Consider the following 22608-nt stretch of genomic DNA (forward strand, 5'->3'; position numbering starts at 1 on the left):
AGCCAGGACACCAATGCAGGTTTGAGGGAGCAAGGGCCAGGTCAGGACTCATGGGCCAGGTACAACAAGGGCCTCATAGGCCACAGTATAGGATCAAGGACCAGGATCAAGATGGCTGGAACCTGGGTCTGGCCCCGAGGTAACCTGTTGCCTCTCCCCACCCCTATGAAGACCAGGCACTCTAGTGGCCTCAGAGCCCCACCCTGGGAGAGGACCTGCCCTGGCTCAGGTGAGCTGATCTTTGTTTCTGATAATACAGGTCCTGTAGAGAGATGTCTCTTCCTGCTTGCTAAAGGTCCTATCAACTCACAGCGTTCTCACGTCCTGGGAGGTCAGATCCAAGGGCCACCCCAGCCAGGATCTCCTGGTCCCCAACCCCCCTATTCCCCAGGAGCTGAGCCCTGGCTGCTCTGGGCACTTTCTAGGGAGGGGAGGGCAGCTCCAGGACAGCTCCACCTGAGAGGAGGTGCAGCCTGGCCTCCCAGTGTGTCCACCTCAAGTGCAGCATCAGCTGCTTCACCCCTCAGAGCATCAGGACAGTGGGTGACCACTGGTCAGCCTCTGGTGCTGGACACCTGGTTCTGAGGACAAGTGGTATGGATCGAGAGCCACAGCAGCAGGTACCCTGCAGCAGGGTGGTGTGGGCTGGTGGGCGAGCTCTGTACAGCCCTTTCTTTCCCCACCTGGGACAGGGACATGGAGGATCACTATGGGGGAGGAGGAGCTCAGAGCAGAGAATTGACTGAGAGAGGCAGAGACAGACAGAAGGGCCCAGCTGCCCAGGACAGCTCTAACCTGCCACACACAGGTGTTCGGAGCTCACTTCTCTTCCTGGTCCTGGTTCTGCCTGTTGCTAAAAGACCTGGGCTGATTTGAGTCTCTGCTTCCAGCTCAGGCTCAATTCACTAGGGACTTGGAGCACCCAGGGGGCTTGGCCCCCTGCCCTCAGCAGTGTGGGGCACCACATCTGTGTGTGCGTGTGCAGGGTGCATATAGGTAGAACATGTGGTATGCATGTGTGCACATGCATGTGTGTTTGAGGGTGTTCTGATAGAAGCCCAAGTCCTGCTGATATGCCTGGCCACCTAAGCAGGTGTCCAGCCCCTGTCAACCCTGCCCCCCCCACACCAGACAGCTTGACACCAGCACAGGGACTCAGAGTGACTGGCATATATAGGCTCCCTCCAGTTCTCACACCTGTGGAACCAGGAACTGGCTCCCTCAGCCCACAGGGTCCCAGAATCACCAAGTCCCTCCGTCCACAGGACATGCCAGGCTGGCCCCTCCTGCTGCTCTTCCTGGGATCTGGTGAGTTCTCCGAAGCCGACTCCACATATGGCATTCCAGGTCGGGATAACAGGCCCATCTCGCGTCCTCCTGGGCTCAAGTCCTGATTGGCTGGGGAAGGACCATTCCTGGGAGGGTCAGGTCCCAGATATGGCCTGCGTCCCCCACACTTCAGGAGGCAGTGGCTCTCATGTCCTCCTCTGTTCTGCCCCTCTCTGTGAGGTGACTCAGAGCCCCGTCTCAGGCCCCATGGGGCTGCAATGCTGACCTGCCCCCTCCCCAGCCTCCTCTCCCCTCCTCCTCCACTCACCCTGGAGGGCAGCCAGGGAGGGGAAGGGCCCACTCACCCAGGTTGTCTTTCTCCGCAGCCCTGTCCCAGGAATGCACCAAGTACAAGGTCAGCACCTGCCGGGACTGTGTCCAGTCAGGGCCCGGCTGCGCCTGGTGCCAGAAGCTGGTAAGAGCTGGGTGGACGCTATGGTTGCCTGAGGTTCCTCAGATCTGAGCTGCCCTTCCCATCTTCCTGGGCTGGGTCCTCCCCCTGCCTGTGATGCCAGGGACACAGGAGGGTCACCAGCTCCATTTCCTCATGGGAGCAGGAGAAGCACAAGAGACCACAAGACCATCTGAGAGAGACAGGGACACACAGACAGACGCAGGCTGCCCCTAAGCCAGCCCCATCCCCAGAGGCAGGAGTAGCTCAGAAAAGAATCTTCCGGAAGGAGGTATGGCGCTGTGAGTAGCACCATACACTAGGGAAGCCATGAGTCTTCAGAAGATGGTGTTCACCTACAAAACCACATGACGTATTTTGATGAACAGGTACATATTCATGTTTGATAAATGCACTTGTCAAACTCAGGAAATTTAACGCTGATATCTATATGATCAAAGCTAGAGACCTTATGCAAATTCTACCAGTCATGTGCTCAGTGTCGTTTTTCTTCCTGGTGATTCCATAACCCAAGACCACTCATGTTCAGATGCCAGGGCTCTTTCGTCTCCTGAATCAGGGACAGTCCCCAGCTCTGGGCATTTCTGGATGTTGGCAGCCTCAGAGTAGGATGTCTCTCAGCCAGTCCTGTCCTGTATCTCCCCTGATTCCATTCCAGCGTGCTCCGGTGACCACACGGTGACTGTGTCCTCCTGTGTCCCTTAGGAGGCACATGTGGTCACTGGTCACTCTGTCCTAGGGCTGATGACATCAGTCTGGACCACAGCTAAGGTGGCATCTCTCAGACTTTTCTAAGCAACATCCCTGTCCCCCCCACACTTGCAGTTAGGGACTAAGCTAATCAGTGGGAGATGCTCTGAGGCTGCTGTCCTGTTCCCACCAAGCTTCACCTGCTAACTTGGTCTCCTAGGCAACTCAGCCTGGACGCATCCCACCGCAAAGTGGGCAGGTTCTAGTTCCTTCCCTCCCTCTAATGTGAGGAAGAGTCTCTCTACTCCTCTCTCTCTTTTCTCCTTCTTCTTCTCTCTCTGCCCCCTTCTCCTTCCCCCCCCGCTCTCTCTCCAGTGTGGATCCATACATTTTCATTTTGTTCTCTACGATGACCTTCAGTCGATATCTTCGTATCTTCGGTAATCCCAGCTCTGGGCCCCTCTAAGCCAGTTCCCTGTGCCATCCGAATGCCTTCATCGTTTCGTTTTGTTTTTTGTTTATTTTTAGCACTTTCTTACTTTCTGGAATATGAGCTGCCCAGACCCATCTGCAGTACCCTGCCCTGGCCCCAGAACCCGGCATTTTCCAGAGGCTCCCGGCTCCTTCTGAGGAGCCAGCCCCTGGCCTCTCGCCTCATTTTCTCAATCCCACAATGCACAGCGAGGCTGCAGTGGCACCATGGCACCATTATGGCAACCAACAGAGCCACAGAGGAGAAGCCAGTGTGGTTTCTGACTCTTGCCTTTGAAGGAGGACTGTGGCCAGGCTCTGGGTGTAATTGAATGTCCTTCTGTCCTTGGAGAGGTCGGCTTTCCCTCCCTTTCACGAAGTCATTCTGTTCATTTGAAGTAAATCCAGCTGTTCCAGCCTGGATGGCATTTTAGATTTCCTTCTCCCTCCATTGTTACTGACAGCTTGCTTGTACTTCTTGTGTACTTAACGCATCAATACTGTTCTGAAAGTCGAAACAATGGAAGTACACTCAGGGGGCATCTCACACACACACACACACACCCCCCGCTGGGGCTCACCCACCTCGTGCGTTTCTGGGCTATTCTACCTGGTTCTTTTGTGTCCCCGGTCCTTCTCAGCACTTCACGTTTTTAGCCCCACCTGCCTCGAGAGCAGTGGTTCCGACTGTGTCAGAACCCACTCACTATGGCCTGCATCAGAATCCAGCTGGCATCTGAGGGGACAAAGCAGTCAAGATGAAAGTGCCCTGGGCCCAGGACTCCTCTCCCCCTTCCCCCACTGGCCCCTGCAAACTTCTGTTTCCTCCTGAAGTGCTGGAGGCTTCTCTCTGAGTGCTGGTCTATGTCCCAGGGTTCCTGGGGTGCCCAAGCTGGCTGAGAGAGTGCTGGGTTCTCCTGGGAGAATAGAGCGCCCAGGGACACAGGTCCTGTCAAGGAAGGGCTTAACGGCCCCAGCCTGCACTGGGTGAAGAGGCTGCTGACCCTTATGGATCAGCCTTTGGGCTGAGGATGCCGGGCCCTAAGTCCTTGCTGATAGACCCAGAGGCAGAGGCATGGAGAAGGGCCTGCTCCTCGTGACTCAGGTGTGACCTGGGAGCCCTTGGGGAGGCCATCTGGGAGGCTGGCAGCGCTTCCCCAGCTGGCCATCCCACCCCCACAGGGGTTTCTTTCTCAAATTCTGAGTGCAGATGAGAAGGGACAGGGCTTGTCCTACTGGTCCTGCACAGTGGCCTCCTCCTGATTCCCAGGCCCCTTCCCCAGAACTTCACAGGACAAGGGGAGCCTGACTCCATTCGCTGTGACACCCGTGCGCAGCTGCTGAAGAAGGGCTGTGAGGCTGATGACATAGTGGATCCCAGGAGCGTGGCTGAGCCCCAGGGCAATGGACAGGGGGCCCAGAAGCAGCTGTTCCCACAAAAAATGACACTTTACCTGCGACCAGGTAGGCTCGGCCTTGGCTGGGGGTAAGCCAGACACCATGTGTCGCTAAATTCAATCTGTTCTGGGGGTCAGGGCTGGCCAGACAGGGGAGGGGTGTCCAAGTTGAGTAGCAACGTGAGCCAGGTGTGGCCCAAGGGCTGCAGGGAACCTTATGAGTAAGTCTGAGCTCTGCCAAGGCCCTTCTTCTCTCAGCCATTAGCCCCCCTCCCAGGCAGATTGTCCCCAAGCCTCTGGTCTGCATCCGGTCACCTGGCTTCTCTTTTAGTCTTGTGTTCTACCTTGCTTAGCCCTGTGGAAAACACTATTCTATTTGACTCTTAAAAGGCTGAGGTACTCTTGGTAGGGTAAGGGCTCTGATAAGTCCTGCAGCCAAGAAACTGAGTAACTGTTTAAATCAGCAGGCACAACAGACTTGGCACGACCACAGCAGCTACTTCACAACACAGCCCCATTGCTTCTCTGAGGCTGGGCCTGGGGAGCAGGTGTGGCAGAAGGAACTCTGGTGGGCACACAAGGTCTAGAGGGGCAGACTCCACTCTGACTATGTAGTCACTACATTTGTGGGAACTCCCAGGCCACTTGAGGCTTGTGAGGGGACTAGGAGATGTTCCTGAATGTTGCCATATAGGAAGCCCAGGGGTAGCTTCCCAGGGAGGAGCACAGAGGGGTTGAGTGTGACTTTGGAGACACCAGCTGTTGTCTGAGGAGCTGGTACTCAGAGGCACTGCCCCTTGGGGAGCCCAGGTTAGAGGTCACCCTGGCTTTGGGTAAAGTGGACCAGGTGAGGACATTCAGAGGGGAGCCAGCAGTTAACAGAGGGTGGCAGTGAGAAGAGGCCATGGTGGGGTAGGGCCAGGAGCAATCTGTGTGCAGGGCCCAATGTGTCCCTGGGGGAAATAGGAGCAGAGACTGGCCCTTGCTGTCCCGTGAGCCAAGCACCTCTGCCCTGGGACCTCCGCCTCTCACCTCAAACTCTAGGGCTTGGCCTTGTTGACCCCTAGAGGACAGACAGCCTCAACCAGTTGTCTTGGGCCACATGTCACAGCAAGGAAACCAAGGCTGGCACAGGTGCAACCTTAACTGGTGGGGAAGGGAGGTGGCTGTCTGTACTTCTTTTGTAAGGCCCTAATCTCTTTGATGGGGACCCCCCATCAAAGAGAGGCCTCTGGTCACCTCCCAGAGGCCCCACCTCCCAAGCCATCACCTTGATCCCGTGTGGATTTTGGGGAATGCAGACACTCGGTCCACAACAAATGGACGTTCTTGTACTTGGAGTGTACATCTTTACCTGAATTCGAATCTACCTGGCCATCCCGTGTGACCAGCCCCCACCAGGCCATGATGAAAGGAGGAGCCAATAAGAATGTGAGGGCTGGCAGTGTGCAGCCAGCTTGGTGCTGTGTGCACCCGGGATGTCCAGGATGAGACTTGAGGAGTTGCTCACCCTCTGCCCTGCTGGCAGGTCAGGCAGCTGCATTCAACGTGACCTTCCGGAGGGCCAAGGGCTACCCCATCGACCTGTACTACCTGATGGACCTCTCCTACTCCATGCTGGACGATCTCATCAACGTCAAGAAGCTGGGTGGAGATCTGCTGCGTGCCCTCAATGAGATCACGGAGTCCGGCCGCATCGGTGAGACCCTCGGCCAAGGCTGGCTGGCTCAGCTATTCCCCCCAGTCTTGGGCAGACCTCGCCACCCCCACACCTCTATGCATGCATGCAGGTCCCCAGGAGTAGGGAACTGGAGGGCTCCATGGAGCCAGAGTTGGGCCTGGGGCTCCACCAGGGGCCGTGCCTCATTGCCGCCTCCCTGAAGACTGGTGACATCACCCCTCCCCCACCCTTCCTCCTCTTTTTTTGATATGTTTGAAAGACAAAAGTGGGGCTGGTAGATGCCTCAGGTGGTAGACTACCTGCCTAGCAACTGTGAGGCCCTGGGTTCAAATCCCAGTACTGCCAAAAAAAGGACAAAAATCTTACAGTGCTTATTATTATTATTAACTATTATTATGGCAGTATTAGGGTTTGAACTCAGAACCTCACACTTGCTACACTGGTGCTCTACCACCTGAGCCACTCCACCAGCCCTTATTTGTGACGGGTTTTTTCAAGATAGGGTCTCGCAAACTGCTGGTGCCAGCTTCAAACTGCGATCCTCCTGATCTCTGCCTCCTTCCGGAGGGTCAAGTGCTTGTTATTTCTTTAGACAGGGTCTCATGTTTTTGCCCAGGGCCAGTTCAAGACAGTGATCCCTCCCACCTATGCCTCCTTAGCTGGGATCAGAGGTGTGCACTGCCCCTCCCAGCTGAGGTTGTTGAGATGGGAGTCTTGCTAACTTTTCGCCGGGGCTGGCTTCGAACTTTAATCCACTAGATTGTAAAGCTCCTGAATAGCTGGCTGGCAGTGGTAATTATTAAAAAGTCTGTAGACTACACAGTAATCATAGCGTTGAGGAAGTAACCTCAGCAAACCCTGCAGGCTGAGAGTCTCAGCGTTGACCAGCAGTGAACAAATCCCCAGCGCACAAGCCTCGGATATGCTGGCGTGTGAGGAACACAGGAACAAGGCACCCCCACCCGGTGCTACCCCCGACAGTGTTGTGCACACGTGTACACACACACTCACATGCCCCTGCACATGCCTGGGTACACGTGTGTGCGAGCATATGCATGGTCAGGCTCCCATTTGCACGTTTACACACACATCCTCGTGCTCACACGCACACAAGCACGTGTTGCAGGCGCCATCTTGCCCTCTCCCTTGTCCCGTGGAAGATCAAGGCTGGCCGTGTGTCTGGGGCCCACCTGCCTCCTCGTGCCCCCTCACCTCCCAGCCTCATCTATGTGCCCTCAGGCTTCGGATCCTTCGTGGACAAGACGGTGCTGCCCTTCGTCAACACGCACCCCGAGAAGCTGAGGAACCCGTGCCCCAACAAGGAGAAGGAGTGCCAGGCCCCGTTCGCCTTCCAGCATGTGCTGAAGCTGACTGACAACTCCGATCTGTTTCAGAGGGAGGTGGGGAAGCAGCTGATTTCTGGGAACCTGGACGCTCCTGAGGGTGGACTGGATGCCATGATGCAAGTCGCTGCTTGCCCGGTAAGGGCACTGCTCCTGCTTAGGTGTCCCATTGTCCCTTCACTTGGAAGCCCCATCAGGTGCTGTAGGCTACCTGCACTGGGACCACCTGCCCCGCCAGCTCCACCCATCAGCCTGATCCCCACAGCCTTCAGGCTGCAGAGCAAGGGAGAAGAGCAACAAGCCCCTGAAAAGTCGCCCACAGGTTTGGCTAACAGGCTAACTGGTGACCCCTGTGACTCCTTCGAAGCCTAACATTATACAAGTGACCATGTGAGCCAGGCTGCTGAACAGCTGAACCTGAGGTTCCAGCAGTGACGGCCCCTCCTCCCTTCCAGGCCAGGAGGGTGACTGCTGTGCCACACTGTCTCCTCACTCATATCCCTGCCTGCGTCCGTCCTGGGCTGTCTTTGTAACATAGTTGTTCCAACAAGGCTGACCCTTGTCTTCACCGTGTACTTTCTCACCCTCCTGGCTCTGGCTCTCATCTCTGCAGCTTCCTGGAGCCCTGGGCGTTCTGTGTTCACACCACGGACACACACCTTCCATGTGTGCAAGACACACATGCTGCTCTCAGGCTTCCAGGGACGGTCCAGGGCAACTGAGCTCCCCCCGGCAGGACACTCTTCTGGCCCCTTCTCTCACATGGGCTGTTCTGCACATGATGGACATTGCTGCAGTATTTTCTTTCTCTTCGGGATTATTTCCTTGGGAATCTATTCCTAGGTCTGAAACAGTGGGCTGTAAAGGATTCAACTCTTTAGATCCAGACACTTGTTTCAGTTCCTCTCACTTCGTGCACCTGCAGGGCATGCTGGGAGTTGTCAGTTCAGACACTTCTCAGGCTGCTCCTGGGCCCTGACTGGGTCCTGTGTCCTCTCTCTCTGCATCTGTCTCTGTCTCTCTTTTCCTCTCTCTCAGTCCTCCCCACCTCCACTGTGAAAACCCAAGAAGGGAGGGTGCAGCAGTGCCAACCACTGGCTGACCCACCTGGCTCTTGAAAGGCCCAACTGGGAAACTGGGGCAAGTAACCCCCCGCCCCATCACCTTCTTCCCAGGAGGAGATTGGCTGGCGTAATGTCACACGGCTGCTGGTGTTTGCCACGGACGATGGTTTTCACTTCGCCGGCGATGGGAAGCTGGGTGCCATCCTGACCCCCAATGATGGCCGCTGCCACCTGGAGGATAACATGTACAAGAGCAGCAATGAATTTGTGAGAGTCCTCCCACCTATGTGTCCTTTGGGGCCTGCCCAGCGGGGTGTGGGGTCAGAGACCCACTAAGGGAGGAAGCACCTGTGGCCCCTAATGGCCCTGCCAGGGGAGGGAAGGAAAACAGACTCACATCCACAGGGTCATGTGCAGGTCACCTCACCAGAGTCTGGACACCTCCTTCCAACCTAAGTAACAAATCCCGAAGGACCCTCCAGAGGGCCTGAGGGGCGCTGTGAGGTGCCTGGAGACTCAACCTCAGGTCAGGGAGGGCAGTGGGTGGCCAAGGCAGCCCTGACCCTCGTCCTTACAGCAGGGGCCCTGACCTTACGGCCACCCCCTAACTCTGGGCCTATAACGTCAAGTGCAGGAACTGCCTACCCCCATCCCAGGCTGTGGCCAGGGCCCCCCACCTTCCCCAGATGAGGCTTATCATGGCTTAGGTTCCCGTCCCTGGACACCCCCTCATACTTGCAAAGGTGCTGCGGAGGATTTCAGTTTGTACACCTCAGGGGTCCTCCACCTGGAGCCCACAGACTGGGTGGGGGGTGTTGGTGGAGAGAATCCAAGGACCCCAACCATGGACAGAAAATGGCATCTTCTGCCCAAGAGGAACTGCCTGAAATGAAGTATCCTCCAGTCATGCAAGCAGGTGACACTGTGTGAGGACGGTGGCTGAGAGTTGGCCCTCAGTAAAAACTGGAAGTATTTCCCGCGTGCCACAGCAAGACCCCCTCAAAGTTCACACCCTGGTGTCTTTGAATTCCGGGAGTGGTGGCTTGCACTGGATGTCTTTATCAGTTGACCAAGGGGCACAGCGCGATTTTCAATATAACTGCTTTCCTGCCTAATCGCCTTGCTCAGAGAAGGCACCGCCACTGCACAAAGTGGGGCCAGGCCTGAGCCTGTGCCGGCCAGTACCCTCAGGACTCTGGGCACTCATGGCGTGGCCTGAAAGGTTTGTCTCTGGACTCAGGCCACCTGATGGGATGTCTCCTCTCTCTAGGACTACCCATCAGTGGGCCAGCTGGCACACAAGCTGGCTGAAAGCAACATTCAGCCCATCTTTGCTGTGACCAAGAAGATGGTGAAAACCTATGAGGTAGGTGGAGTCAAGGTTGAGCTAGGCGGGGAGGACAGGCCATGACCGCTGCAGGTTGACAGAAACCAGCACTGCAGGACATCACCTTATTGCTGCTTCGTGTGCTGGCTTGTGGGCAGCCGCCTGGCTGGTGGCCAGTTTTCTGGGCGTGAACATCAGGGTGGAGAAGCTTTAGGCTGTCTTTGGACAGCACAACGTTTGCATGTGGGTTCAAAAAGGAATTTCCCTTGACTCGTATTTCCGTAATGTCAGCGGCGTAGGTCTTGTCGGTGGTGGTGGTGGTGGTGCTTCTGTTTTCCTTGGAACACAGCACAGCAAGTCTCCAGATCTATTCTTTGTTGTTGTTTATTGGGGGGAACTTCCTTGTTTTATGCCCACACACATTTTCAGTGTAGACATTTCTCATGAAGCATCAAGTATGAAGGAAAATCACAGATCTCAAGGGCAGAACTTTATGGATGTCACAGAGGAGGTACAGCTGAGTGACCAGTCTTCAGGAGGAGTAAGATCAGAAACCTGGGTCCTGCCTGTGACCCCAGGGAGACCTGGGCAGTGCATGCCTCCTTCATCCACTTGTTGACTGGGAGCAAGCAGGAGCCAAGCCCAGAACAAACAGGACTGTGGACTTGACATTGGCTTTGAAACGGCCTGGAGAAGGAAGCAGTCCACCATCTATCCTTGTGCAGTCCTCAAGGCCCTGTGTCCAGGGAGTTCATCTCAGCTCTGCTGATGTAGAAACAGAGGCCTCAAGACGAAGGCAGAGTCTGACTCTTGTCATCAGGATGCTCACAGATCAGTGGTCTCACCTCTGTCCACTTGTCTTTGAAGAGGTCAGGGATAGGATCCAATGGTGTCACAGAGAAAGGAGTAGCTACGGGACTGGACAATGTTTCCAACGGTCAGGGTGGCTCCCTGCAGCCCCTCGCCACTCTGCCTGTGGCTCGTACTGTTCTGTCAGAGCCGCTGGACATGTGCGGGCCGTCCCGAGCTCTGACCAGTGTCTTGCCCCTGCCTCTGCTTGCTGGCCCGTGTGCAGCCTGGCTTGAGAAAACACCCTTGCCGGGGTGAGGTCCCTGGGCTGCGCCAGTGCACTCTGTATGCTCAGCCCAGGACTGCTGCTTCCCAAGAGCAGGTCATTCAACACTTTGCAGCACACAGGGGACTACGTACTCTCAGATCTCTGTGACACACAACTGTTGAGCATCGTGTGAGCCACAGCACAGCATGGAAGGTCCCTGGCCATCAAAAGCCTGCCAGGCTGGACATGGGCCCATGGTGCTAGCTGTGCTGGTTTTTTTGCCCGACAGAAACTCACCGAGATCATCCCCAAGTCGGCCGTGGGGGAGCTGTCTGAGGACTCCAGCAATGTGGTACAGCTCATCAAGAACGCCTACAACGTGAGTCTCTCTGCAGGGCGGCCACTGGGCTGGTCTAGACCCAATGGGCAGCAACCCTCCCCTCCCCTCCAGTCAGCAGAGGGTTGGGAGGGGGAGAGCCCTGCCTTGTGGGGCCCCTCAGGGATCCTGCGAGGCTCAGGGCAGCTCTGTGTCCTCTCACTGATGGCACCGGCATGTGCCATCCAGACCCCACCCAGACACTCCTTGAAACATGAGCTCCAGGCCCTCCTCCCCAGGGGCTCTTCCCTGCTGGTCACCAGGGAGAAGTGGGAAATGGATGGCTAGGGGAGCAGATGCTGCACCATGGGGTGGGGAGGCCCCAGAAATCACCACGGTGGACTTGGGTGCTTACCTGACAGCATCTCATGTACGCCAGCCCTCCTTTCCTTCCTGGGCAAGCTCTGCAGGAGTCCTTGTCCCCTATCCTCCTTCCTGGCATGTAGCCCATCCAGCTGCACCCCAGGACTGTTCCCTTGGAAGTCCATGGTCCAGATGGATATGGGTGGGCAGCAGATACCACTCAGGCACCAGGCACCAGCGGGTCCCTGACCACTCTGGAAATCTCCCCTGGATGAGAGGCATTCTCAAAGTTCTGGCCTGTACCCATCTGATAAAAGGCAAAGGTCCTGAAGCTGGCAGCACACAGCATGTGGGAGTCCCATAAGCACTGCTGTCACCGAACTGACCTCAAGCTGTGATGCTCCCAGGGCCTTCTCCATCCTCGTTTACCCCAAGCAGGCTGCTGTGCCCAGCCGCTGCCTATCCATGTACCGTCTGCATGCATGGCACCGGTGATGTTCTCATTGCTCACCCATTCCGTGCCACCACTGTCTCCGTCTCTCTCAATCCCTCTATCTCTGTCCCTCCTGGTCTCCCTCTGCCTATCTCTATCTCTCTCTCTATCTCTGTCCCTCCTTTTCCCTCTTTTCTCTGTCTCTTCTCTCCTATCTCTCCTGACAGTCCTCGTGGAGCTCACAGCCTGTGTCCATGTTGGTCCCCTGCAGGTGGCCTGTCTCAGAGCAGGCTGCTGCTGTCCCCTCCCGGGTGCATCCTGCTGTGTTCCCAGTGAGCATGGGTGTTGTTAATTGTGGATGCTTCACCCCTAAGCTCAGTTGCTCTCTGCCTGCAGAAACTGTCCTCCAGAGTCTTCCTGGACCACAGCACCCTCCCAGACACCCTGAAAGTCACCTACGACTCTTTCTGCAGTAATAGAGTGTCACTCATGAACCAGCCCAGAGGGGATTGCGATGGCGTGCAGATCAATGTGCCGGTGAGCTTAGCCTCTGCGAAGTAGTCTGGGGTCTCCTCCCCAGCACGCTGGGAGACCCACTCGGGGTCTCGATGACTCAGTCCCAGTGACAGCTACAAGAAAATGAAAGAGGCCCTCATGAGGAGGGGAAGCAGTCAGTGTCCAGCAGCCAGCCCCATTTTCCTGCATAAACCATCCTTTGTCACTAGGCCAGAAACTCCATGTGAGTCTGTGCCCTGACACTGGCAGCAGGACACAGAGAGGGCACCTCCCCAGACACAGAGCCATGTTTATCAGCACAGCAGAAGAACCCCCAAATCCCTGGAGTGGGCCAGTGTAGACTGACCAGCCATGCAATGACAGCGGCCCCTGGGGGCAACCGCAGGGCGTGCAGAGCAGGGCAAACCCTACCCATCTGGTTGGCTTGAGTTTTCCTGATTTTTGTTTGTTTCATTTTGGGTTTTTTTTGGCAAATATTAATACAGGAGCCATACAGAAATAGACATTGACTTATTTCCCTAATCTCTTAGATTCAAATGTATTAACCCAATTACTTTCTTTCTGCTGGCTGTAAACTAATATTCAGACAAATACTTGCTGTTACTGCACCTTTAATACGTCTTTCAAATTCCCAGATATCACTTCCAGGTGTCACTTCCTAGACGCTGTGTGTGCGTTTTTACCAGGGTATTTACCCTCATACTGGATGGTCCACCCGGGAATTTATTCAATTCTATTCATTTGCTGAGTTATCCTTTTTTTTTTTTTTATGGGCACATCTGTCTATCTTAAATTACCATGTGGAAATTCACTTCCACTTATTCTGGATGTGACTCAACTTTGCCAAACCCACACCCCCTGCAGCCAGCGCTGGCACCTGCCTTCCTTGTGCCAAGAGTGGAGCGGTGCCCACTGTGTGCAGCCTCCCTGATCCCTGGCACTGGCTGGCTGCCCGTGATGCTCACCCTCCATCCAGGGTCAGGACACAGCTGCCTTTCAGGACCTGAATCTTCTGTGGGGTGCTGGTGGCTTGGCACACCGCACTTATGCACAGGATACAAGAACAAGTGGTTCCCTCAAAGTCACTTTAAAGTCCCCTACTTTGTGGAATAAAATGTAGTCTACCAATGTTCCCTCCCCAGTCTGAACCTCAGGAGGTGTCAAGTACTGGCCAGTGAATGCTGGGGTGTAGACTTTGGCCTCGCTGTGGCCGGGCCCCATCACCATCCCGAGCTCCAGCTCTCATCAGGGAAGCTACACCATCCCCTCCTCACACTCTGATCTGCTCCCCCCGAACCCCTAGAGACCAGCACCCTGCAATCTGCACAAGCCCCGTATGCTCTACAGCCAGTGAGGGAACAGGAGCAGGGCTGTGATCCTTGTCCTCTTGGTCCCCACCTGAACCCTGCCCCTGCCCCACAGATCACCTTCCAGGTGAAGGTCACAGCCACAGAGTGCATCCAGGAGCAGTCCTTTGTCATCCGTGCCCTGGGTTTCACCGACACAGTGACCGTGCAAGTCCTTCCCCAGTGTGAGTGCCAGTGCCGGGATCAGAAGCAGGACCACAGCCTCTGCAGAGGCAAAGGCTCTGTGGAATGTGGCATTTGCAGGTGAGGTGGGCACAAGCTGCCCTCAGCTCCCCACCCACAGGGCAGGTGTCTATTGGTGAGACAGACAGGAAAACCACTGCACCCTGCCCATACCACAGGACAGGTATCTATATGCAAGACAGATACAAGGAAGACCACAGCACTCCACCCACCCAACAGGGCCGGGCACCTCTGAGGGGCACCCACCGCATTCAGCCCCCTCCTCAGCCCCAACCAAGCAAAGCCTATACCCCCTAAATGCTCCAACAGCTCCAACCAACTGCTCCCCATCTATGAGTGGGGAAACTGAGGCCCAGAGAGGCACAGAGCAGAGAAAGCAGAGTGGTGAGTAAGGGTCTCGTGCCCCTGAATGAGGAAGCTGAATTATCTTCCCAATGGGCGCTCACTGCTCAAAGGTGGCTGGCCTCACCCTCTGCCTCCCATCCAGGACACCAGGGCTGTGTCTGTGACATCCAGCCCCAGCCCACACACTGCACACTGCAGGCTGTCCACTGTGGACAGCTGTCAGCTCAGCCACTTCAACCTTCACCCCACCTACTGAGGAGCCCAGAGCCACAGCCACCTAGCCAGAGCTGCCGGGCCAACCCCGCCAGGGAACCTGCCCTGTTTACCACTGGTCACCTTCCTCTCCCCTGACTGCTTTCCCAGTGCCCTGTCCCAGTCCTCAGGTTTGCACCGCCCCCTGCATCCTCCCAGCAGCTCTGTGACAGTGGCTGTCTCTGGGTCCTGGCTCAGTGGCACCTGCTCTTTTTCTGAGTGTGCAGGCCTGGGGTGACCTCCCCACAGGACTGAGGATGACTTGGTTAAATCATTGGGCCACTGGTCAGCGGTCCCGAAGCTCCTTCCTCTGGGAGGTAGGACAGTCCATTGCAGGGTCACCTCCGTGCATGACTGGACCTGTGCTCAGAACTCACATGCCAGTGGCTTGGCTACTGTCACCTTTGTCCTACTAAACCACGGGTCCCTGCTTCCTTCTGCCTGCTATGTCCAGGCAGCAGTGCTAAGTCCCCACCAGCCACCTTTGCCCCAGAGTGTGTGGAAGCAGACACTGGCCACATGGCACAGCTCATGGGGCAGCTCCAAGGTGAGCCTGCCAGAGGTGCCACACTTGCAGAAGATCACCTGTGTGCCCTCAGAGATGTCCCCACCTAGTTCCTATGTGTGCTCAGGAGACCCTTAAGGAAAGAGCAGACACCACAGGTTATAGCAGGTGTTTTACAACAGGGTTGGGCCCTGAGGGACGGGAGGTGACCCCATCACAGGGGAAGGTCTGAGTGCAGCCCCTTCTGCCCCAGGTGCGATGCAGGCTACATTGGGAAAAACTGTGAGTGCCAGACCCAGGGCCGGAGCAGCCAGGAGCTGGAGGGAAGCTGCAGGAAGGACAACAGCTCCATTGTGTGCTCGGGGCTGGGGGACTGCATCTGTGGGCAGTGCGTGTGCCATGCCAGTGACGTCCCCAACAAGCAGATCTTTGGGCGCTACTGTGAATGCGACAATGTCAACTGTGAGCGCTATGATGGCCAAGTCTGCGGTGGCCCACGTGAGTGGTCGGGTCCTGGTCCTGACGGGGGCCATCCCCGGGGCTTTCTTATTTCTTTGTACTGGGTGGGGGACCTTGAGTGGGAGGCTGGGAACAGGCATACAGATGGACAACAGTTGCAAGTCTCGCTCAGCTGCTCAACAGCAGCAAGATCTGGAGTGACCCTCCTTCCTTCCTGGCCAGTTTCTGTGTCTGTGAGGGTCAGGAGTCATCCTGGGAGGAGCCCTGGGGGCAGCGCTCATGGCCTGACTGGGATCCCATTCACAGGTGGACTGTGGAGGCCCAGATTGGCTGAGAGGTGACTGTGTTGCTGGTGGGGCCACATGGGCCTGCTCAGACACAGTTGTCCTTACATGGCCAGTGCCATGGGACTGCAGGAGGGACAGGCGGAGGTGGGCAGTGGCAGAGGCTGAAGGCACAGACCTCCCTGTGAAGCGGTGTCGGGCAAGTGAGCAGCCATTGGGGATTCCTGGCGTCCCTGCCTGGTAGAGAGGTCACAGCGGCCTCCTCTGTCTTCCAGAAAGGGGCAGCTGCTCCTGTGGCCAGTGCTACTGCATGGAGGGCTACGAGGGCTCGGCCTGCCAGTGCCAGAGGTCCACCACGGGCTGCCTGAACGCACGGCGGGTGGAGTGCAGTGGCCGCGGCCGGTGCCGTTGCAACACATGCGAGTGTGAGAGTGGCTACCAGCCGCCCCTGTGCGAGGACTGCCCCGGCTGCCCCTCACCCTGCAGCCGGTACATGTGAGTGTCCTCCTGTCCTTGCCTGACTCGCTGCCAGGCCCACCTGGAGCCCAGGGAGCACCCACTGCACAGCAGCCCCAGGCAGGATCCAGCAGCCCCAGCGCCCCCTGACCTCTCCCTTCCTTTGAGCACCTGGGGAGGCCTCACTTCAGGGGGTCTCAGTCCTGTGTCTCTCTCCCACCTTGGATCAGGTTTCCACTCCCACCAGCTCTGCCCTCCATTCCCCACCCTGGACACAGCCTGCCTCCCTCACTCACACCCCTGGTAGCACCCAGGCCCCCACTCAGGACCACCTGGTGGGCAACACCCACACCCCTTCCACACCAGGCACCCCAACACGCCTATGTACCCCAAAGCACCTATGCACACCATGTACCTTGACACACATCCTTGCACCCTCACACACCTGTGCACCCCAAAGCACCAGTGCACCCTGACACACCAATGCATCTTGGCACACCTGCACATCCCAATGCACTTGTGCGTCCTTGCACACCTGTGCACCCTGATGCACCCCTGCATCCTGACACACCTGTGCACCCCAATGCACCTGTGCAGACCATGCACCCTGACACATCCGTACACCCTGGCACACCTGTGCACCCTTGCCTAGTTGTGCACATGACACCCCTGTGCATCCTCGCACACCTGTGTGCCCTGACACACCAGTGTGCCTTCACACACCAGTGCACCCTCACACGACCTCACACCATCTCGTGTCCTACCTTTTCCCTGTTCATCACTCCCTTGTGCCCACTCATGCCTGGCTCCTCTGCAGTTCCTGTGCTGAGTGCCTGAAATTTGCCAAGGGACCCTTTGAGAAGAACTGCACAGATGCGTGCAAGAACGTGAGCGCACAGGCCGCACCTGTGAAGGGCAAGTCCTGCAAGGAGCAGGACTCAGAGGGCTGCTGGATGACCTATACCCTGCGGCAGCGGGATGGGAAGGACAGCTATGACATCTATGTGGAGGAGAACCGAGGTGAGGCTGGCCGGTGCCCAGGGTCTGGGGCAGAACTCTACCACGGGGCCTCCACAGATAGTGAGGGGCTACGGAGGGAGCCCCCTGTCCTCTGTGGGACAAGGCAAACCCAGCAATGGTAAACCAGCCATCTAGGCCACCAACGTGACCGGGCAGCTGTGTGTTTGCCCCACTTTGCCAGTTTTCCCCTTCGCTCAACTTTCCTTACTTGACCCCATGTGGGGCAAGAGGCAGTAGACACAGGCAGGAACACCACTATGTACTGACCACCCAGTCTCCTAGGATAGCTCCCACTTGATGGGAGGATCCCAAGGGCTGGTGCCCATCAGCTGCTCCATGGGGACTTTCTGGACAGCAAGGCACTGACACCCCAAACACTGTTTGCCATCCCTCCAGTAGGCGCTGGTCCCTGCCAGACTCAGTAACACCTGTGAACTTGGGGACCACGACCTGGTCCCCCTTCTTGAGGTTCACATTCCAAGGGGGAGGGAGGCACTTGGTCACGTGTCAGACACCAACACCCACTTACATGGAGCTGTGGCCGAGATCACAGTGATGCCTAGATCTGGGGGTGAGGGATCTCCAAGGTCAGGAGTTCTCTCAGAAGGAAGGTTGAGAGTGTTGGGACAAGAAGAGGTGAGAACATGGTGGTCAGAGATGTCAGCACCAGTCACAGAGCTCCCCAAGTCCTGGGATGGGTCAGGTTTGTTCCTGGATGTACCCCAGGAGACCATTAGTTGGTTTCCAGGAGAAAAGTGGTTCAAAACCAAGTTGTGCTCTTAAACTCTCACCTGGAAACCATGTAGAAACTGTCCGTTCAGGGGCCAAGTGAACACTATACTCTCAGGGGATGAGTGGACACTGCTCTGTCAGGGGACAGGTGGACGCCATCCTGCCAGGGAGGTAGGTACTGTCCTGTTAGGGGAGGTGAACATAGTCCTGTCAAGGAAGGTAGACGCTATTCTGTCAGGGGAGGTGGACTAGGTCCTGTCAGAGGACAGGCAGACACTGTCCTGTCAGTAGCCAGGTGGACGCTTCCTGCCAGAGGCTGTTGAGGGCTGCTGACCAGTCCAGGACCTGATAGAGCAGAGGTGACAGGTGGGCTTGGTGGGGTAGGGGTGATGTGGACAGAGCCTGGCCTTGGATGAAGCATGGTGGAGGAGCACTGGGAGGAATAAATGATGGGTCAAGGATCCAGGACCCCAGCAGTTGGAGGGGAAGACAGGGGGATTGCGAGGTTTTGAGGTGCTTTGGATCACAGTGACCAAAGATGTCAGGGACACTGACGTGGGCAACAAGACACATGAAGGGATGGAATGGGCCATGAGGGTTTAGACATGGATCCCTCAGGATTCCAGCACCCCCACCACATTTAGGTTCAGAGAGGTGAGGGGACAGAGTTGGGGAGACCACTTAAGTAACCACAGGGACCTCAGGCCAGTAGCACAGGGACTCCTGCAAGACTGAGACCTGGAGCGCCCTGCCCCCACCCCTCAAGACAGTTACCTGAGAAGCAGGTGGGGCCCTGACTCTCCATGTGACATGTGAGGTACCTTGCGCTCACAGCCTGCTTTCCAGCCTGGGGGCTGCAGGCTCCGGCCTACCAGGGCAATGGCCTCCCCAGGTTGCTCTGATGTACACAATTGGTTCACATCTGGTTTTGTGCAACCCTGGCCAAGTTACTTAACCTCTATGAGGGCAGTGGGTCTGCTGCAAAGGCCAGGATGATCTGTGGGGAACCACAAAAATCTCAGTGTTGGGGGCCCAGCAGAGAAGGGCTCGTGATGACTTAATGCCTCTGTTCCATGGTCGGGGCCTGCAGCATGGCCCACTGCAGCCCAGAGCCCCGTGCTGAGGAGGAGGCCAGGCGCTGCTCATCCCCACAGCTGCCTGAGCTGCCTGAGCACAGGCCTCTGGTCTCTGCTGTTGGTCACAGTGATCGCCTTCCCCCGGGCGCACACTCGAGCAGAGACATCACGAGTTCCCATTCCTGCACTCTGCAGTGAGATGGTTGGGCACCCCTTGCGCACGTTCCCACTGAGCATCAAGCATGGACACACCGTCTGCCGGTCTGGGGACAGCTAACGGCTGTCCTAGCAGGTAGTGCCCATGAGTTGGGAGGCTGGTGTCTCATCCGGGCTCTGTTCAGATTGGACAGTGACCTGGCCTCTCTTCTCTGTGAACAAGGGGCCGTGTTAACTGTCATCTGGAGCCATGGGCCTCGCCTTGTTTCTGGCACCCGCCCATGGCCGTGTGGTGGATGGTGAGCTCCGCAGTGGGACCCTCTGTGGGACTAGGCACAGTGCAGTGGCCATGGGTTGACACTTCGGGACGTGCTTCCTCCTTAGAGTGCGTGCCAGGCCCCAACATCGGCGCCATTGTAGGGGGCACTGTGGGGAGTGTCGTGCTGATTGGCATCCTCCTGCTGGCCATCTGGAAGGCCCTGACCCACCTGAGTGATCTCCGGGAGTACAGGCGCTTCGAGAAGGAGAAGCTCAAGTCACAGTGGAACAATGTAAGTGGCCGTCCTGAGGGTCCCACGTGGAGGGACGCACACCTCCCACCCTCTGTAACGTCTCCCTGTGGGGCCATGACCGTGGCTGTCCATGAGAGCTGCACACACCCCACCCCAGCAGCTGGTCCCCAGAGCGTGCGCTACAGTGCGCAAGCTTCGCCACTGAGGCTCAAACCTTGGGAAGGCCCCACTCTGGCTCACTCGCCCCTCAGAGTGACAGCTCAGACGGACCTGGTGGCCTCAGAGCTGGCGCTGGAAACTTCCCTGTACCGACAAGGCCATGTTTGGTTTCTCTCCAGGATAATCCCCTTTTCAAGAGCGCCACTACGACAGTCATGAACCCTAAGTTTGCTGAAAGCTAGAGCACCTGGTGAAGAGGAGGCCACTAGGTCCAGCTACATGGAACCCCTCACAACCCACCACTGTGACAGGCTTACAACTCACAAAGAGAAGCCCTCTTGCTCCTATCAACACAGCAGAGCTGGCTGGGCTTTACACAGATTCATCCTCAGGGACAGCCTCCCCTTCTGATCTGTGCAGTCCTTCCATGGACCCCAGAAAGGGACTTCCTAAGTTTAGGAAGTCAGAGACCTGTCTTCCAGTACAGGTTAGGAGGGCAGTCTCATTAAAGGTGGTGCAAATGTATTTATAGTTAAACTTGCCCCGGGTAAAACTACATCCCGTTGATTATACTGTTAACCAGTCATGTGTTTAGAAAACGTAATAAAGCTTCCATACGGGCTGTCCATAGAGGCTGGTCTCGGCAATGTCCTCTAGGGTAAGGTGGCTGAACTCCTGGGGCTTCATCCTGCCTGCTTACCGGTCTTTCACACTTGAGGGTACAGATCCACTCTGTGCCATGGGTTGGGCTGCTGTTCTTTTTCCTCCTTTCTCACCCAGTGGTTCATGCATACAGAGTCCTCCCAGCCCTCTGTCCCAAGTCCTAAACAACTTTCCACAAAATGGCAGAAATGGTCATCTCCCACCCCAGCTGTCTCCCTGTCAGGTACAGGAGAAGGCATGGTGGGAGAACACAAGCTAAGAGGTATTTTATAAGCAGCTTATTTCTCATGGGTTGCTTTTTGGAGTGACCTGGAAAGTCATCATTGATCTGAGTCCCACAGTGGGTGAATAAGCCCAAGTCATGTGTGATTTCTGGATGCCATGATCTCTGAAGGTGATAACCCAACCCTGTAAATGGCCACCCAGCACATGTGCCCAAACCTCAGAGTGGGCAAGGACTGGCCAGGGCCAGTGAGAGCCCCTCAGGGTAGGGAAACTTGGGGTCCCAGTGTATTCACACTCCTTCGAAACAGAGGTGCTCACTCTCACTCAGATCCACATCAAGTGCATGTGAGAGAGGTGGGGAGACGTGAGTGCAGGGTGTGTAATTGTGTATCTGTGTCCTGTGCAGAAATACATTTCCAGGTGATACTTGCCCTTATTTTTTCTTAAAAATAGAATTCTTTATTAAAATTCAAAAAAACTTTTGAGTAAATGACATGGCATTCATTCAAAAAGTACTAATGAGAACCAAGCATCAGTGGCTCACGCCTATAATCCTAGGTACTCTGGAGGCAGAGATCAGGAGGATCACAGTTCAAAGCCAGCCCAGCAAATAGTTCGTGAGACCCTATCTCGAAAATACCCAACACAAAAAAGGGCTGATGGTAGAGCATCTGCCTAGCAAGCGTGAAACCCTGAGTTCAAACTCCAGTGCTGCCAAAACCAAAACAAAACAGTACTAATAGTTTGTGCTGTGCACCAGTGTGGATAAAACAGCAGGAAGGGCAGACAGGTCCCTGCCTCGGGCGAGGCCCCCGGCAGGAGCACAGGGCTCAGGACAAGGTCAGACCTGGGGGCTGCAGAAGAAAGCCATGCTAGACAACATAGAGCCAGGATTAAAGGAAGGCCATGTGTACCTCACCCCTAGTGTTACAAATCAGCTGGCTGGTGTTCTTCTGCTCACCCCAGATAGAAATTATGGGTCCGTGAGGAGAAGCTCCTCCAGTTACCCTGGGCCTTGGTAAGTGTTTGCAGGCAGCAGAGTGGATCACAGCCGGCAGACCTAAGTGTGACAGCTCTTTTGTGCCCAGGCAGGGACCAGTGGCAGGAGGTGTCTCTCCACCAGTAGATCCCAACTGGCCACTGTCACTTTCACTTCCACCTCTGTCCCCACAGTACTCTCTACTGCCAGCCACCCTTGTCAGCTTCCCCAATGTGATTGGCTTAAGGCCACTCCCACCTTGGGCCACTCAACCTTGCTGCTGCCACTGCTGCCACTTCTCTTGCTGCCACTGCTTGTTCTCTTTATTTTCTTTGTCGTCAACTCAGCAAAGGTAGGCAAGATGACTCAAGAGAAAGTCTTTATTGGGACTCAATGTTGCAACGACAGGGATGCAGCACAGGAGGGTGTCTACCTTGCTTATCCTTTTCAGACCAGACCCAGCTAGTAACTTCTCTGTTCTATTCTGAGAAACCACGATACCCAGAAGGCATACCTCCAAGCCAAATGATACCCAGGTCTCATCAAAGTGAGCTGAGTGCCCACTTATATTACCAGAAAGCAGACAGGGTGCAAGGGTGCACCAATCATGACAGGCCCCTTACGCAAACGAAGGATTGTGTTTGCAACAATCACAGCAGTCCCTGGTACCCTCACACACCCATACATCCTGACACACTGGTGCACCCTGACAACCTGCGAACTGTGATACACCAGTGCACCCTGGCACACCTGTGCACCCTCCCCCTGCCTCCCTCTTCCAGTATCGCTCCAGTTAGCATGGAGACAAAGTCCTGGAGGCATTGCAGGTTGCTTGC

General features: G+C 56.1%; 1 protein-coding gene across 7 annotated transcripts in view; it reads left to right on the top strand.

Annotated features, from left to right (window-relative positions):
• Itgb2 (integrin subunit beta 2) overlaps positions 1-20535 on the top strand; it is a 44234-nt gene extending 23699 nt beyond the window's left edge. For 4 of the 7 annotated variants that reach the window (XM_074072499.1, XM_074072500.1, XM_020177253.2 and 1 more), the window contains 15 exons: positions 1266-1308; positions 1656-1744; positions 4186-4366; positions 5828-5998; positions 7220-7461; positions 8499-8654; positions 9658-9753; positions 11061-11150; positions 12280-12420; positions 13822-14009; positions 15305-15549; positions 16070-16289; positions 17068-17270; positions 19619-19785; positions 20085-20535. In XM_074072499.1, the coding sequence (XP_073928600.1) occupies positions 1269-1308; positions 1656-1744; positions 4186-4366; positions 5828-5998; positions 7220-7461; positions 8499-8654; positions 9658-9753; positions 11061-11150; positions 12280-12420; positions 13822-14009; positions 15305-15549; positions 16070-16289; positions 17068-17270; positions 19619-19785; positions 20085-20147 (2292 nt within the window). In that variant the 5' untranslated portion in view covers positions 1266-1268 and the 3' untranslated portion in view covers positions 20148-20535. The other 3 variants (XM_020177254.2, XM_020177255.2, XM_074072498.1) reach the window with 3 other exon arrangements.
• The last annotated feature ends 2073 nt before the right edge of the window (positions 20536-22608 follow it).

Source organism: Castor canadensis, chromosome 5, assembly GCF_047511655.1.
Source record: "Castor canadensis chromosome 5, mCasCan1.hap1v2, whole genome shotgun sequence".
In the NCBI taxonomy this organism is placed as follows: Eukaryota; Metazoa; Chordata; class Mammalia; order Rodentia; family Castoridae; genus Castor; species Castor canadensis.